This window comes from Triticum aestivum, chromosome 4B (assembly GCF_018294505.1).
Source record: "Triticum aestivum cultivar Chinese Spring chromosome 4B, IWGSC CS RefSeq v2.1, whole genome shotgun sequence".
Lineage (NCBI taxonomy): Eukaryota > Viridiplantae > Streptophyta > Magnoliopsida > Poales > Poaceae > Triticum > Triticum aestivum.
Window position 1 is genome coordinate 579,379,054 of NC_057804.1, and position 15,515 is coordinate 579,394,568.

General features: G+C 44.1%; 1 protein-coding gene and 1 pseudogene across 1 annotated transcript; one reads left to right on the forward strand and one right to left on the reverse strand.

Moving 5' to 3' along the window:
- The first annotated feature begins 2,650 nt into the window (after positions 1-2,650).
- LOC123089254 (bidirectional sugar transporter SWEET4) lies at positions 2,651-4,482 on the forward strand. Its single transcript, XM_044510975.1, has 4 exons — positions 2,651-2,911; positions 3,491-3,875; positions 3,982-4,101; positions 4,206-4,482. The coding sequence occupies exons 1-4, from the start codon at positions 2,730-2,732 to the stop codon at positions 4,302-4,304; spliced, it is 786 nt and encodes a 261-aa protein (XP_044366910.1). The 5' UTR covers positions 2,651-2,729; the 3' UTR covers positions 4,305-4,482.
- A 708-nt stretch (positions 4,483-5,190) lies between these two features.
- Positions 5,191-10,533, reverse strand: LOC123090235 (protein transport protein Sec24-like At3g07100; annotated as a pseudogene).
- Between the last annotated feature and the right edge of the window lie 4,982 nt (positions 10,534-15,515).

Genomic DNA, 15,515 nt, shown 5'->3' on the forward strand with positions numbered 1-15,515 from the left:
CATTTCAGACTCACCCAGGCCACTCTAGGTACTTGGTGCTGTCGTTTGGCCTGGCCGGTGGGCCAGCCACATTCAATGGAGCGACGACTGAAACATTCCATCCTCTTCTGTGCAAGTGCATTGTATTATTCTTTGATAATATTCTGGTTTTTAGCCGCATGTTGCAAGAACAAACATTCCACCTAGCCCAAGTGTTTTAGTTGTTGAATAGAGATCACTAGAAGATTAAAGCACTGAAATGTTGTTTTGGACAGTGATAACTATCTTACTTGGGACATGTCATCGGTACAGAGGGGGTTGCTACTAAGCCTAGCAAGATTCATGCCATAGCCCAATGGGCCACACGAGTGGATGCTAAGGAGGTGTGACGCTTCCTGGGTCTATCACGGTACTATCGCCGATTCATATGCCACTTTGGGATCGTGGCCCGGCCCTTGTTTAACCTGTTAATAAAGTTGCCCCATTCGTGTGGACACAAACAATAGAAGTATCCTTTATGCTGCTGAAGTAGGGGTTGATCACGGCGCCCATGCTAGCCCTGACAGACTTCTCCAAGCCCTTCTTGGTGTAATCGGATGCATGCGATGCTAGCGTGGGAGCCATTCTGCGGCAACAAGGCCATCCGATCGCGTACTTGAGCAAAGTGATGTGCCCTAAGTTCAGAGTCTTAAATGCTTATGAGAAAGAGTACCTTGCAGTTGTGGTAGCAATTGATCAGTGGCGACCCTACCTACAACACAGCGAGTTTGTCATCCAAACGGATCAGCAAAGCTTCATTCACCTCTAGGAGCAAAGGCTCACCAGGCCATGGCAGAAGAAGGCCTTTACACAGTTGATGGGGCTCCATTACACCATCAAATACAGGAAAAGGGCTGAGAGCAGCACGGCCGATGTTCTCTCTTGCGCGCAACCCACTCGGATCAACTCTAGATTATTTCTTCGTGCAAACCCAGTTGGATGGAAGACGTGATTAACAGCTATAACCCCAATCCTCACGAATATAAGTTGCTCGAACAACTTGCAATCTGTGCTGATCCTAAAGACCATTTTACCTTGGACCAGGGCATTATCAGGTTCCGCGGGCGCACTTGGTTGGGCGGCACCACAAAAATGCAGCAACATGTGATTGCGGTCTTCCACAACTCCCATCTCGGCGGGCATTCACGATTTTGAGTCACATGGTGTCGCGTATGCGGCCTCTTTGCTTGGCCAAAAAATAACATTCACATCCAACATTACGTCAAGTGTTGTCCTACTTGCCAGCAAGCCAAGCCCGATAGAGCTGCTTACCCAGGATTGCTCGAGCCACTACCAGTTCCAAAGGAGTTGTGGGACATGATCACTATGGACTTCATTGATGGCCTGCCACAGTCTTGGGGAGTCAATTGCATCCTTGTCATTGTTGATAAATTGACCAAATTCGCACACTTCCTGCCCTTGGCACACCCATACACGGCTTCTAAAGTCGCTCTCTTATACATGAATCAAGTCAACCGCCTCCATGGATTTCTAGGCTCGATTGTGTCCGATCATGACCCAGTTTTCACGAGCCATTTTTGGCGGGAGCTGTTCAAGTATGCGGGCACTGGACTACGCATGAGCTCGGCCAATCATCCATAGACGGACGGGCAAACGGAGTTGGTGAACCATTGTCTGAAGACCTTCCTTGGCTGCTTCACACAAGCTTATCCTCGTCGCTGGAGTTTTTGGATTCCTCTCGTCTAGTTTTGATACAATTCTTCTTACCATTCATCCATTGGCATGTCACCATTCCGGGCTATGTACGGTCATGAGCCTCGCTAATGGGAAATTACAACAGCAAATGCTTGCTCTGTTCCTGCTCTGCGTTCTTGGCTGGATGAACGAGTCGTCATTCAAGACCTACTGCAACAACACCTCCACCATGATCGACAGTGCACGAAGCAACATGCTAACAAGAAGAGGTCGTTTTAAGCCTTCGAGGTGGGTGACCTTGTCTACCTGAAGCTGCAGACTTATGCTCAAACCTCGGTCAAGCCTCAGCTCAAGAAAAGGGGGATGTCATCGCACCCGGCACGCCTGGCACAAGGGCCCCAGCCAGCAACGGCTCGTCAGCGCACACAAGGTCGGCCCGGGCTCGCAAGACCAACCCAAGAGTGGTTGGGCCGGAGTGGGTGTAGCAGGCCCGATCCAGCAGCCACCCTACTTACCCCTCCCTCACCCACAGGCTCGACATCCAAAGGGTCAGAACGGCACGACATCGGCTTCTTCCCTCACCAACCTCTTTTCCTCGATTCGGGTGAACCCTAGCTCTGTAACCTGCTTGTAATCGAATCCATGGCTATCTAGTGCTAGATCGAGAGAACCTATACGATGTCCCTCATAGACACCTTTTCTGCAACAGACACCTGCTGGAAGGCATCCCATACAATTAATCACATATTTATTTCTCAACAACGTGAAATGAAAAATATAGTTTCTTATCCTCGGCTGCGTGAATGAACAGTGTACACATAATTTGAATTTCGGGGCGGCAACGTGCTTCCACCCCGCGAGCCAAAAGTAAAAGAAACTTTAGTCTGAAAAAAGCAAGGAGCAGGGGAGGACGCCTCTCGCTCCCTCTAAAACCCTCTCCCCCCTCCCCCTCCCCCTCCCTATCCCCATCCTCTCCGCCTGGGTGTGATTTGAACCGAAGGTGAAACACAGAAACTGAGAGAAAGCGGCTACCATCCTACCTCCCCACCGGCAAGATGGCCTCTTTTGGCGTGTCCGCTCTCGACGCGAACGCCGCTGGTGCCGCCGCCGCCCCCGCCAGCGCGCTGACGGTGGGAGATCAGGTTGCATTCGGGAAGCCAGCAGCGTCTTCAACCGCGCTGACGGCCGTGGGGATAGTCGGCAACATCACAGCCGTTCTTGTTCTTGCCATCCCCTAGTGAGTTCACGCACTCTTGGTTTTTCTTGCCTTTGGTGCCCATGGACGACGGAAAGCAGAGATTTTTTTTTCCTGTGTAAAAAGGAGTTAGTTTTGCCTGGTCTTTGTCGATTCGAAAGCGAATCCCTTGTGTGTAGATGCGTATGGTGTAATTTTGGCGGGGGTGGTACAGCTCCTCCGCGTGTTGATGCCAGACAAAGCAGGGTGTTTTTGGTAGAAGGCGTCCTTTTTCTTGCGGTTGTTGCCGATGGATGGCCGCCGGTGTGTGTTGTGTAAAAGCATTGGTTTTTGTTGGTGTTGCTCCGATAGCCGGTGTGCCGCTGTTGTAATTTGGGTACAGCTGCGTGTATCAGCGTAGGTCGTAATTTTTGGTTGCCGATGGATGGCCACCGGCGTCTTCTCTGAAAAAACAGAGGGTTTTTTCTTGCTGCTGGGTGTGCCGGTGTCGTAATTTGGGTACAGATCCAGTGCATGAATCGTAATTTTGGTACATTCGCGCGGATAGGAAACTAGTACTTGTTCTCGCATCTGTTTGATGATTGACACGAAATTCTCCCTGTTGCCTGCTCTGTTTTACAGCTTCATTTTCGTCAAGCCTGTGAGGAAGGCCAAGTCCGTGGGAGCATGGAAACCCTACGGCTTCGTCATGATGCTCACGAACTGCATGTTCTGGATATTGTTCGCCCTCCCAGCCTTCAAGCACTCGCTACTCGTCCTCGGTGTGAACGCCGCAGGGGTCGTCATACAGGGGGTCTACATCGCCGTGTACCTCTGGTATGCCCCCGCCCCCTCACGCAGGACTACTGTCAAGCTCCTCCTCGGCGTACTTGCCATTTGTACAGTGCTTGCCGTGCTGGTGATATGGTTCGTCATGGTGAAGAAGGTGTGGAGCATTAGATTCATGGGTGTGATTGCCTCCTCCTTCACCACCCTGATGTTCGTGGTCGGACTCGTCGCGGATATGGTATCTATGCTCCTCTGACCTCTGTCTTTGTGTTATTCACTCCTTTGATTGATGTTGTAGTATTGCCAATACCGTGGTCTAACTGTGATGGAATGTGCGCTGGTAGATGGAGCTGGAGGAGGGGAGGGCTGGTCAGATCGTGTTCCAGCTGGTCGTGAACATGATGAACGCTGCAATCTGGACTTCATTCGGGTTCCTCTCTGCACCCGCCAACGCGTTCGTCGTTGTAAGTGCATGGCTCCGATGTGCCTATGTGTACTTGATCGTAGCCATCTGATGAGCTCTCATATTCACATGAAAAACTCGCCCTGATTTGATTTGCTTAACCAGGTCCCGAATGTGCTTGGGGTGGCATGCACGGCTGTTGACATGGCCGCGCGCCTCATCTACAGCAAGCTGACGACGAGCCCTGCTGCCAGAGCTGCATAGGCCTCGCGCCGTCCATCTGACATGTGTGTTTGCTCCGTTTTTGTTCCGATTGTTCACATCTGAATCTTCACCTGAATGGATCAATGTAATGATAAGGCAGTACTGTATGTTGCACTCAAGAACCAAGACAATGGTTTAAATTTGTTGGCTTGCCTTTCCAATATATGGAGACTCCTATTCCTCATCTTGATGTCTGTCACTATTTTGGAAAATTGATCAGTTTATTTCCTGCTTTCACTGCAAGTTTTTTGTCATAATGTTACTATTTGCTTGGCATGGTTCAAAATGTGAGTTTGATTACTGCCAATCCCGGAGTCCTGAAATTATAGATACCATTTTGGAAAACTGATCATTTTATTTCTTGCTTGGGTTGCAAGTTCTTGTCATGCGCATATATGTTATTTGCCTGGCATGGTTCAAAATGTGAGTGTGATTACTGCCAATCCTGGGGTTATGAAATTATAGTTACCGTTTTGGAAAACTGATCGTTTTATTTCATGCTTGAGTTGCAAGTTCTTGCCATGTGCATATATGTTACTCCCTCCGTTCCAAAATAGATGACCCAACTTTGTACTAACTTTGGCATGGTTCAAAATGTGAGTGTGATTACTGCCACTCCCGGGTTCTGAAACTATATTTACTGAAGTATTTCGGAAAACTGATGAATTTATTTTGCTTGCATTGCTCATGTTTTTATATACATAGATGTTATTTGCTTGGCATGGTTCAAAATGTGAGTGATTACTACTGCCAATCCCTGAGGTTCTGAAACTATAGTTAGAAGCACTCCCAACAAAATGATTAGGCATCAAAATTCATAAGGTACCCATCAGAACCATCAACTGGTCAAAATATTCTATTATTCCAAATTCCAATACAACAAGTTTTACAAAGACAAAACTCCCCATTCCTCCATCACAAGCTTTGTGTTGTACTCCAAATCCTTGTAACTGCTTGTTCCAGCCATCTGATCTTCCACGAGGTTGAACAGAAGCAACAAGCCTTCTCTTCTCTGGGCTGATTGCCTTGCCGTACCATGCCAGGCAGCTGATACCTTCTCCCTTAGGGATCTTATAGTACTGCCATGAAATTTCTCGAGTGAGTCAATTCTTGTCGCACTCTATCAACTGAATCTGAAAGATAGCCCATGTCAGCAACAGGCACAACCTGAAGTGGTGTTGTAGTGGTTGTATTACATGTTTATAGTGAGTTTTTTCATTAACAAAAATATTATATTATGATCCCAGAGGTATTTCTAAGAACAAGATTTTTTCCAAAAAAAGGCATGATATACTATTAATTTATTTGGATTTTGTTTAACAAGGCAAAAAACAATGGAAAGAAAGATGAATGAAGTAGAAATCCAAAGTCAGGATTATATCATTTACCAGAGAGTAAAAGAAGGGTAACTTTGATAGATCAGTGAAGTTTGCCAAGCTGACTCCATGAATGTCGATCATAAGCTCAGATTGGAGCACTCTACGTAACCATACTCAGAAGGTGAAACCATCATCAAGAAGATATAAACCAACAGTATCTAGGCACGCAAGGCTAATGGTAACCGCTTTAGGGACCTATCGATCCTATCTGGTTCCTGAAAATTATGACATTTATTTCAGTCAGAAACACCAAAACGTAGACAAGATTAAACAACATGTTAACTTCAAATATAACGATATGAGGAGCTCAATTTCAGTCAATGCTTACTATGCATGTAGGCTATAAAAAGTATATTAGAAACATAATTCTGAAACAAGAAATAGTGAAGGGGTTAAAGCCCTACTGAACTAACTAAGCAGACCGATCAGTTCTAACTTCTTATACTGATTCTATTTATTTTGACTACACATATGCCTCAATTGAAGGAATAAACTTTCATATCAAACATACCGAATTACAACAGTTAGAGGTTATGTATTATTTATTTTGCGTAATGCCATGCCTGATGTAGCTGCAAAGTTCAAGACATGATTAAAGGGAAACTGAACTAATTGAGTAGATTCACTAGTTCTTACACTGGCTCTTTCCATCCCAAACGCCCACACAAAAGAAACTCAAGGTTTGTTTTATTCTTTCATACTTGATTTACATAATTTGTAACAAGTCTACAAATGGTGGCTATGATTAAAAGGGACTTAATCAGTTCACCACGAAGGAAATACTGCATACCATTGTCATTACTTCATCAAGCCTGTGCAGAGAAGGATATATAAAATTGAGCAGCCCTTTTGCAGGCAGTATCGTCATACTGAAAGCAGTAGCACAACATCCATCAAAAGAGACATCAGCATAACCACCATGCAGAGCAAGAGATTTTGCATATGGCCAGGATTTATAAAAAGCAGGTATCTTAATGTGTCGGAATATATCGGTCTTCCTCCTAACTGATGTTGTACAACATATAGGTTCTGGTATTCCTTCAAACTTCTCACAAGCTTTAACTGTAATTGTTGTTGAACATTGTTTGAGCTTTCAACAGCTGCAGAATGGCGATAACTAAACGATAAAGTGGTAACAGTCAAATAGCATGTATATTGACATTTATGGAAGAGGAGAGGCATAAATATAATACTAACCGATTCTAACCAACACTGACACAACGGCACCGGTATCTGCTTCACGATACATTTCACTAAGTTCGGTGACCACAGGTGCAGCTGCTGTATCCTGTATGCATCCTCTCTGATGGTGGCTAGGGACACAAGAAACACCCTCAAAAATAATATATTGAAAGATAAAAGCCCAATGGATGTAGAACAGCTCTAAAGGATAATGACAGCAGGCAAAATCAAACATCATATGCAGGAAGTATTACTGCTAATATGTTGGCGCTCTTTTGAAGTCTGACACAAATGATTTGGCAAGAAAAACGGTGTTTCAGATCTCTCCTAGGTGAAAATGAAATATACTAAAGCACAATGAGGATTACAGTTCTACTCTACTGGCAAACCATATTCATGGATCTAGCTATCAGCCTGTCACCACACTAAGAGCAAAGGGTCATCTACAAATGAAACCTTGAGAAAGGTGTTCCTTCGACATTTTGTCAATTTATCACCGTAACATTGATTTTCTCACTAAAATCAAAAGATGGAGAGGCATAAGCAACTTGAAAGGAAAGGATACAGCAACGCCACTTGGAAGTACACAGTATGTGGGGTCATTAGGGTCTCCTCTAGAGGCAATCATCGCAAAAGCTTTATCAGAGTATGTTCAACGGCTGGAAGAGCTAACAAATCTGTGGGCATTAGCATGAAATGACCATGATATGTTGTGAAACGCAGCCCTGAGAAACATTATGTTATAGGAGTTAGGTTGATTAAACTAACTAGCCAGGGAAATATTTAGGAAGTTAAGATCACATGCAACTGTGGATATAAATATAGAACCTTCTCCACATCTGATATGCATAACAGATTCCCAAGCAGTCTCGCAACTAAGGTATCTGACAAGCTCATGTTTTACTTGGGAACAACTCAATGAGGATGGCAATGTAACTTTCCTCAATTCTTCCAAACAACTGCACTTTGGGAGAAACTAAAACATGAGCTTGTAAGATATCCCTCTGTAAACAAATATAACACCTTTTAGATCACTAGTACTTTATTAGTGGACATCATCTCCTTGAAGTCTCAAACGTTCAATACCAAGAGATGGCAATGTAACTTTCGTCAATTGGGCTCCACAACAGGGATGACAAACTGTCACCGGTTAAATCGTGTAAGAGAGGGCACACAAGAACAAGCAACACGTACTTCTCTAAAAAAAACACGTGCTTCATTAATAAATCATTGAGGATATTGCCATAATGATGAATGCTGCTTTAAATGCACGACCCAGAGCAGACTCTACATTTACATTGTCATGAAACATATATTTGACAACCTGTCATGAAATAACTCGACAGCATGTCTAATATCGACCAAATTAACCAGGAGATCATCAGAAAATGGGTAGAAAACATCGTCCAAATCGGCAACCACCATCGTTGAAGGTTGACTCAAAGAAGACTGATATAGGTAAAGAATACAAGTTGCTTAAGTACCTCGTGAAATCAAGTTCAGTATGTTAAAGCAGTGATGTTGCAAAGCAAAACACAATCTTGCCGGAAAAAAACATAACTGCAATATCTTTAAACATAACTACAGTTAGTCAAAAACTCAAACAGGCTTGCTTAACCCTGCTAAACAGAAGATCCACATACACTTCTACTTGATGGAAATTTTTATGAGGACAGCAAAAGGAAAGTGGAATCTCCCACAGAAGCAGCCCCTCTCCATTAGTCTGTTAAGCCTAAATCCTTGACCATGTAGCTTACAAGTCAAATACAGTCTCGTGTGCAAATGAAATCCATAAAATAAGCAACGTAGCTTCTAAAATATTTAAAAAAAATTGCATTAGAAGATGGTAGGAATAACCTTCTGGAGAACAGATGTGGCATTAATTATATTCTACAGATATCATAAAATAGGTAAAGAAAACTATGTTTCTCCTCTGACATTTTCAAAGCTTTCCAGGAATCAAGACAAAACATCTCTGCCTCTCTGGTACGTCCAGACGTCGTGATGCTCTCATCATTTTCAGTAGTTCTATACCAATGATTACTTAGGTTACAGTTCTGCCTCTCTAAATATCTTAGGTTACCGTTCACTTGTAGCGTAAGCAGTTTAACAAAAATATTTTATTCCTTTTACAAAAACATCGAATCACCACAGCAGTATTTCATGCTAGAAGATTTCTCACACTACATTGCAAACATTATAGTAAGGGATATTGAGGATGAACAATTAAAGGTTATTGGGATTGGGAAGTATTATTAAACAGTTATGACTTTAAACAAGCTAGCAGGGGGAAATTGGGAAACACCACATGTGGCCGCATAACTAACTGGCCAAGCTACATGTTTTACTATATGATGTGATGGCTGGCAGAAACATTGGTTATCACCCATTCAAACACATTGGATCTTTATAAGTTCCAAGTTAAAAGCTACCATCATTGAGCAACATGCAAAGATTGCAGCGCCATCTCATTCCAGCATCTGCAAATGTTGCATAAGGGTTATGTCCTACATCTTCGACTACGGATTACACCAGCCGACCCAAAGTTTACAACAGGCACTTCCTCCTAAGCAACAAGAAACAAAATATGTCAAAACGATCTAGTGCTTCGGATAAAAAAATGATAATGCAGAGTTCATTACCCCATTAGTAGTGTGGGTTGTCAGCCGTAAGTAACTCGATTGGTGGCAATTCAGTGGGTATGCCTCCAAAACCTTAGCAGGCTCCTCCTCATCACCATCCAAAGCGCATGGCATACCTTCTACATCAGCACCTGGGTTCAAGCGATTCAGGCTCAGAAAATCACTGACAGAGGCTGGAAGTCCCCACTAAGCTCTGCACTCTGGAGTGTAACCATCGGAGGCCCTGTAGTGGAATATGTAGGCTGGTTACTACAGGAGGAAGGTGTCCCCACGGGGAGGCGGTGGCATGGTGTTCATTGGCTGTTGAAATGTTGGGCGAGCAGATCACGAGCATCGTCCAGGCCTCAGAACCAGTGTTCAGGAAGGGCATAAAGTCACTCACAATGCTAGCAGCCTGGGAAATTTGGAAACACAGGAACGATTGCACTTTCAGGGGAAAGGAGGCATCTGAGAGAGTAATCTTGCAGGCCATCAGGCGAGGCATCGAGCTATGGAGGCAGGCCGGAGCAACATGCCTGATGTACCCATTCACGCTGCCACCGGAAGGGATAGGCTGAGTCGAGCTGACGCTTGAAACGTGCCGCCATATTTTTCTTCAGTTTTCGGTTCCCATTTTTTCAGTTTTAATCCTTTGATCATTCCGATCACCCCATGTTTGTGACTTTTATCCACTGCTATCTGCTATGATCAACATGAAAAGCCAGCCAAGCTGGATCTTTCAAAAAAAAAAAATGTTGGGCGAGGCGACGGAATGTACTGGTGGTGGCCTCAATAGCTGAAGGCCGGGGGCGAATAGATGGAGGTACTGTGGCAAAAGCGCTTTGAGATGGAGGCACGGCGGAGTAAGGTTCCTACGACGGAGGAAGGGGCGGCGCCGAAGCGGGCCATTTCCGACCGCGTTACAGCCCCAAACGGTGCCCCCGTGGAAGCAACCGCCTGCTGGGCCGGCGGAGGCGCGACCAGGACCGCGAAGGCGATGACGCGGCGGCCGGCGGTCTCACATTCCCCATGAACGGACGGAAGCATCGCGTCGGGCACCTGCGCAATCCAAGAAGAAACAATGATCGATTCGGGCGGCGAGGCGGGGGTTCCTGGATAGAATCCCAGCCCTACACCGCTGCAACCGGACCCGGCGGGAGGAGCCGGATTCAGGAGGGACGTCCACTAGCACGTACCAAGACTGGAACAGCGGCGGCGGCGCTCCGGCCCGGGGAATGAGATGACGCGGCAAGATTGGCATTTCGAGACGAGGTGGAGATGTGTAGTAGTGACCGAGGCGGTGGAGGGGAACTTTTGGTTGTACCCTATATGAGAAAAATAATTAGAAAGTAAATAAAAAGTCAGAAAACCTGAAAATATTTTTGAAATAAACTTGACCTTCCATTGTATATACTCTCTCCTTCCAAAATAATTGTCTTAACCTTAGTACGAAGTTGAGACACTTGTTTTGAGACGGAGGGAGTATTTGTAAAAAAGTTCAAAAAGGAAAATTCCCGTTTGACTTCTTTTAAAAAAAATTGGCCAAAATAATGTAAATGGTGACCTATAGTACCAAATAAAAAATATTCCCCTTAACTCAACTCTGATTTTTTATTCGTGAAAATTTATATACTGGTGCAAAAGAAAGTAAAGTTTATTCTCAAAAAACTTCCTAGCTATTTTGATTTTTTTAGTAATTTATTAATTTTGTTTTCCATATAAGATGTAAATACAACTAGGAACCAGGGGTATTCCCTCGGAGGCAGTGAGCTGCCGCAGCTATAGATTTACTGTGGGGTGGATCCTGCATGTCTCTCTCTTTTTGCGAGGGCCAAACAATGTGCCGTGGCTTCCGCACATACGGATACGAGAGTTCAGCCCTTCAACAGCATGCTCAAAATATCCGCTTAGATCCGGCCCATTCTGATACATTTTTAGTGCGAATATTGATCAATAATCCATCTTAAAAAGAAATATTGATCAATTGCAACTTGATGAAGTGCATATGTATGCAATCCTTACCAAAAAATGAAGTATAATCATAAATTTTTATATGCGCCCAATCAACATCAATTTCTTTACATTTTAATTCATTTATGTTTATTAAAATCCATATCCTCTGTAACACTAAGTTGTCTAGTTTAAAGAGCTCACGTTCAATTGAGGTCTTCAATTATTGAGTCACCTAATTTTGACAGGGTCAACAATTTTTCAAACCTCCCTTATTCAATTATTTTATATTATACTATGCTTCCTAATTTTTAAGGCCTCAATATTCAATTTTGCATTGTGTCAACCGATTTTGACCGAGTCAACACTTTCCCAAGCTCTCCCATTCAAATCTTTTAATTCACCAAGTTTCATAATTTGGAATTTTTTCATTCAATCGAGGTATTCAATTTTAGATTTGAGTGATTTACGATTTTGAGCGGGCCAATGATTTTTCAAATCAATTAGCAGCAACCAGCCTACAAAACATATCAATCCCCGCTCATCCTCCTCCTCCCCCTGCCCCCCCCCCCCCCCAAAAAAAAACACCACCATGTGATATTGTAGCACCAATATAGTAGTACATACAACCACCAACTGAGAAATTTCCCCATATAAATATAGGTTGGTTAGCAGATAACACAGAATCACACCATAAAAGGCCCAACAAATCACCACATTATAAAAAAAATAAAACACACTCTATCATCTCCCCCACCCGCCAAACTGAATATTTCATCAGTTCCAAAATGTAAGGAGTATTACTTTGTAGAAAGTCAAATTTCTTTAACTTTGACCAAGTTAAGAGCAAAAATACGACATCCACGATACTAAAACAAAAAAAGTATGGAAATTCATTTTATGATGAATTTAAAAATACTGATTTGATATTATTGATTTTCATATATTCCTCTATAAATTTAATCAGACTTAAAAGGTTTGACTTAAAAAATGCAATACAGCTTTTATTTTTAAATAAAGTGATTTTTTTAAGAAACCCAGTAACACCAACGGCGCAACAAAGCGCGCCAAACCCTCTTGTAAGATTACTAACTAAGCTCCCTACATTTGGAGCCTTATGGTGTGTCGGGGTTGTGAGGGGTGCTATGGGCTCTGCCTGTAAGGATGTGTGTTGGTAGTTGAGAGTAGCACACACTTAGCCGTAATGGACTGGCTAGTTTTCCCTGTATTTGAGAAGGTATTGCTTTGGGTTTTTATTTTATTTTTAAGCCTACTCTCTCCATTTCATAATGTAGTGTTTATAGAGGGAGTATGTAATATGTTTGAAATCAAGTTCGGTCAAAATTCCTCTAAAACTTAAATTTATAGAATGTGTTTTCTCAAAAAGAAAACGAAGATGCTAAAATATGAAGAAGCGGATACCATGCCTATTGGCTTGCAAAGTTACTCACACCACGATTACAACCAAATGACTCGCGTTGCCCAACCTCTGTCTTTGAATGGTGAGGAGGCGATACACAAAACGTCAAGATCGCATCACGATTGAAGACGAACATCTCAAAGGATGACCATAATCCTAGGGTTGTCACGATCAACGTACCCCCACCCCGCCTATGCGTCTAGAAGAGTTAGAGAATGGACACAACATCTGGCCGGATCTGACCTAGGGAATACTAGGAGCCGCTTGTGCCATATACAGTACCCCGTCGTAAGCTGGTGATGAACTCCATGTAGAATCCCCTTCCCAAATTTTTGAGGAGGGGAAGGCATGGTCAAAGGCAAGAAGTCTTATCCAAGGACCAGCAGCATGAGCCAACATCAAGCCCATAACCATTCAACCACTAAAGGATGCTAGAGACTGGACAAATGAGTAGGTTACTAGACCACCACCGCAAAGAGAAGGGCCACATTGTGCCACGGTCGAACAAGCCAAACGACAATCATGAAGGAAATATGCCCTAGGGACAATAATAAAGTTGTTATTTTATATTTCCTTATATCATGATAAATGTTTATTATTCATGCTAGAATTGTATTAACCGGAAACTTGATACATGTGTGAATACATAGACAATACATAGTGTCCCTAGTATGCTTTTACTAGACTAGCTCGTTGATCAAAGATGGTTAAGTTTCCTAGCCATGGACATGAGTTGTCATTTGATGAACGGGATCACATCATTAGGAGAATGATGTGATGGACATGACCCATCCGTTAGCTTAGCATTATGATCGTTACAGTTTTATTGCTACTGCTTTCTTCATGACTTATACATGTTCCTCAAACTATGAGATTATGCAACTCCTGAATACCGGAGGAACACCATGTGTGCTATCAAACGTTACAACGTAAATGGGTGATTATAAAGATGCTCTACAGGTGTCTCCGAAGGTGTTTGTTGGATTGGCATAGATCAAATTAGGATTTTTCACTCCGAGTATCGGAGAGGTATCTCTGAGCCCTCTCGGTAATGCACATCATAAGCCTTGCAAGCAATGTGACTAATGAGTTAGTTGCGGGATAATGTATTATGAAACGAGTAAAGAGACTTGCCGGTAACGAGATTGAACTAGGTATGAAGATAGTGACGATCGAATCTCGGGTAAGTAACATACTGATGACAAATGAAATAACGTATGTTGTCATAAGGTTCGACCGATAAAGATCTTCGTAGAATATGTAGGAATCAATATGGGCATCCAGGTTCCACTATTGGTTATTGACCAGAGAAGTGTCTCGGTCATGTCTACATAGTTCTCGAACCCGTATGGTCCGCACGCTTAACGTTCGTTGATGATATAATATTATATGAGTTATGTATGTTGGTGACCGAATGTTGTTCGGAGTCCTAGATGAGATCACAGACACGACGAGGAGATCCGGAATGGTTCGTAGGTAAAGAGATTCATATATTGGATGATATGGTTAGGCCAAGGGTCAGGCCCATGGGGTGATAAGTCGGTGCAAAAGGTGTTTTGCGGAGGCCAGGGGGGCAAACGCCGGAGACCTTGGCGTCTGGCCCTGGGCCAGACGCCGAGGCCCATGGCGTCTGGGGCAGACGCCAAGGATTGTGGCATTTGGTCCTGGAGTCCGAGTGGGACTCTAGCCTTTCGGGCAAAACTGACTTTGAGGAGGATTTTGCTCCAAGTTTCGACCCCAGGGCTCAACATATAAATAGAGGGGCAGGGCTAGCACAAAGGACACATCAAGAAACACCAAGCCATGTGTCGGCAACCCCGTCCCCTCTAGTTTATCCTCCATCATAGTTTTCATAGTGCTTAGGCGAAGCCCTGCGGAGATTGTTCTTCACCAACATCGTCACCACACCGTCGTGCTGCCAGAACTCATCTACTATTTCGCCCGTCTTGCTGGATCAAGAGTTCGAGGGACGTCATCGAGCTGAACGTGTGCTGAACGCGGAGGTGTCGTACGTTTGATACTTGATCGGGACGGCTCGTGAAGGTGTACGACTACATCAACTGCGTTGATAAATGCTTCCACTTTGTGATCTTCAAGGGTATGAAGATACACTCCCCCTCTCGTTGCTATGCATCTCCTAGATAGATCTTGCGTGATCGTAGGATTTTTTTTGAAATTATGGCGTTCCCCAACAAATCACCACCTACCAACGTTGGCCACACCATCTAAACGATGCATACACAATTACACATACAACCACTTGTCCTTACAGGGATCCGACTAGCCTCGCAGGAGACCCACGATTTGATCGGGTGGACCACGTCAACGGTCGTCTAAGCCTTTGAAAGGCCCACAACCGCAGCCCTGGTTAGGGATTGCACATTGTGGGAACTGTAGGTCGAGCTCCCTAAAGGGAACCACAAGGACAAGAACTACATAAGAAGGAGATCACAGGAGGTCTCGAAGACTAGCTCTTGTGACCTTGGCCATGCCCTGGGGCTACTTATGGTGTCATGCATCGAGGGGTGGCTCACTGAGGGGAGCCCGGCAGAAGGCCTGCCAAGGTCCCCGCAAGGCTCAGTTATGGAGAGGAGCCCTAAAGAGAATATATGCACCTCACAACCATCTTGGTCCCCAAGCCAGGCACGGTGGTGACCTA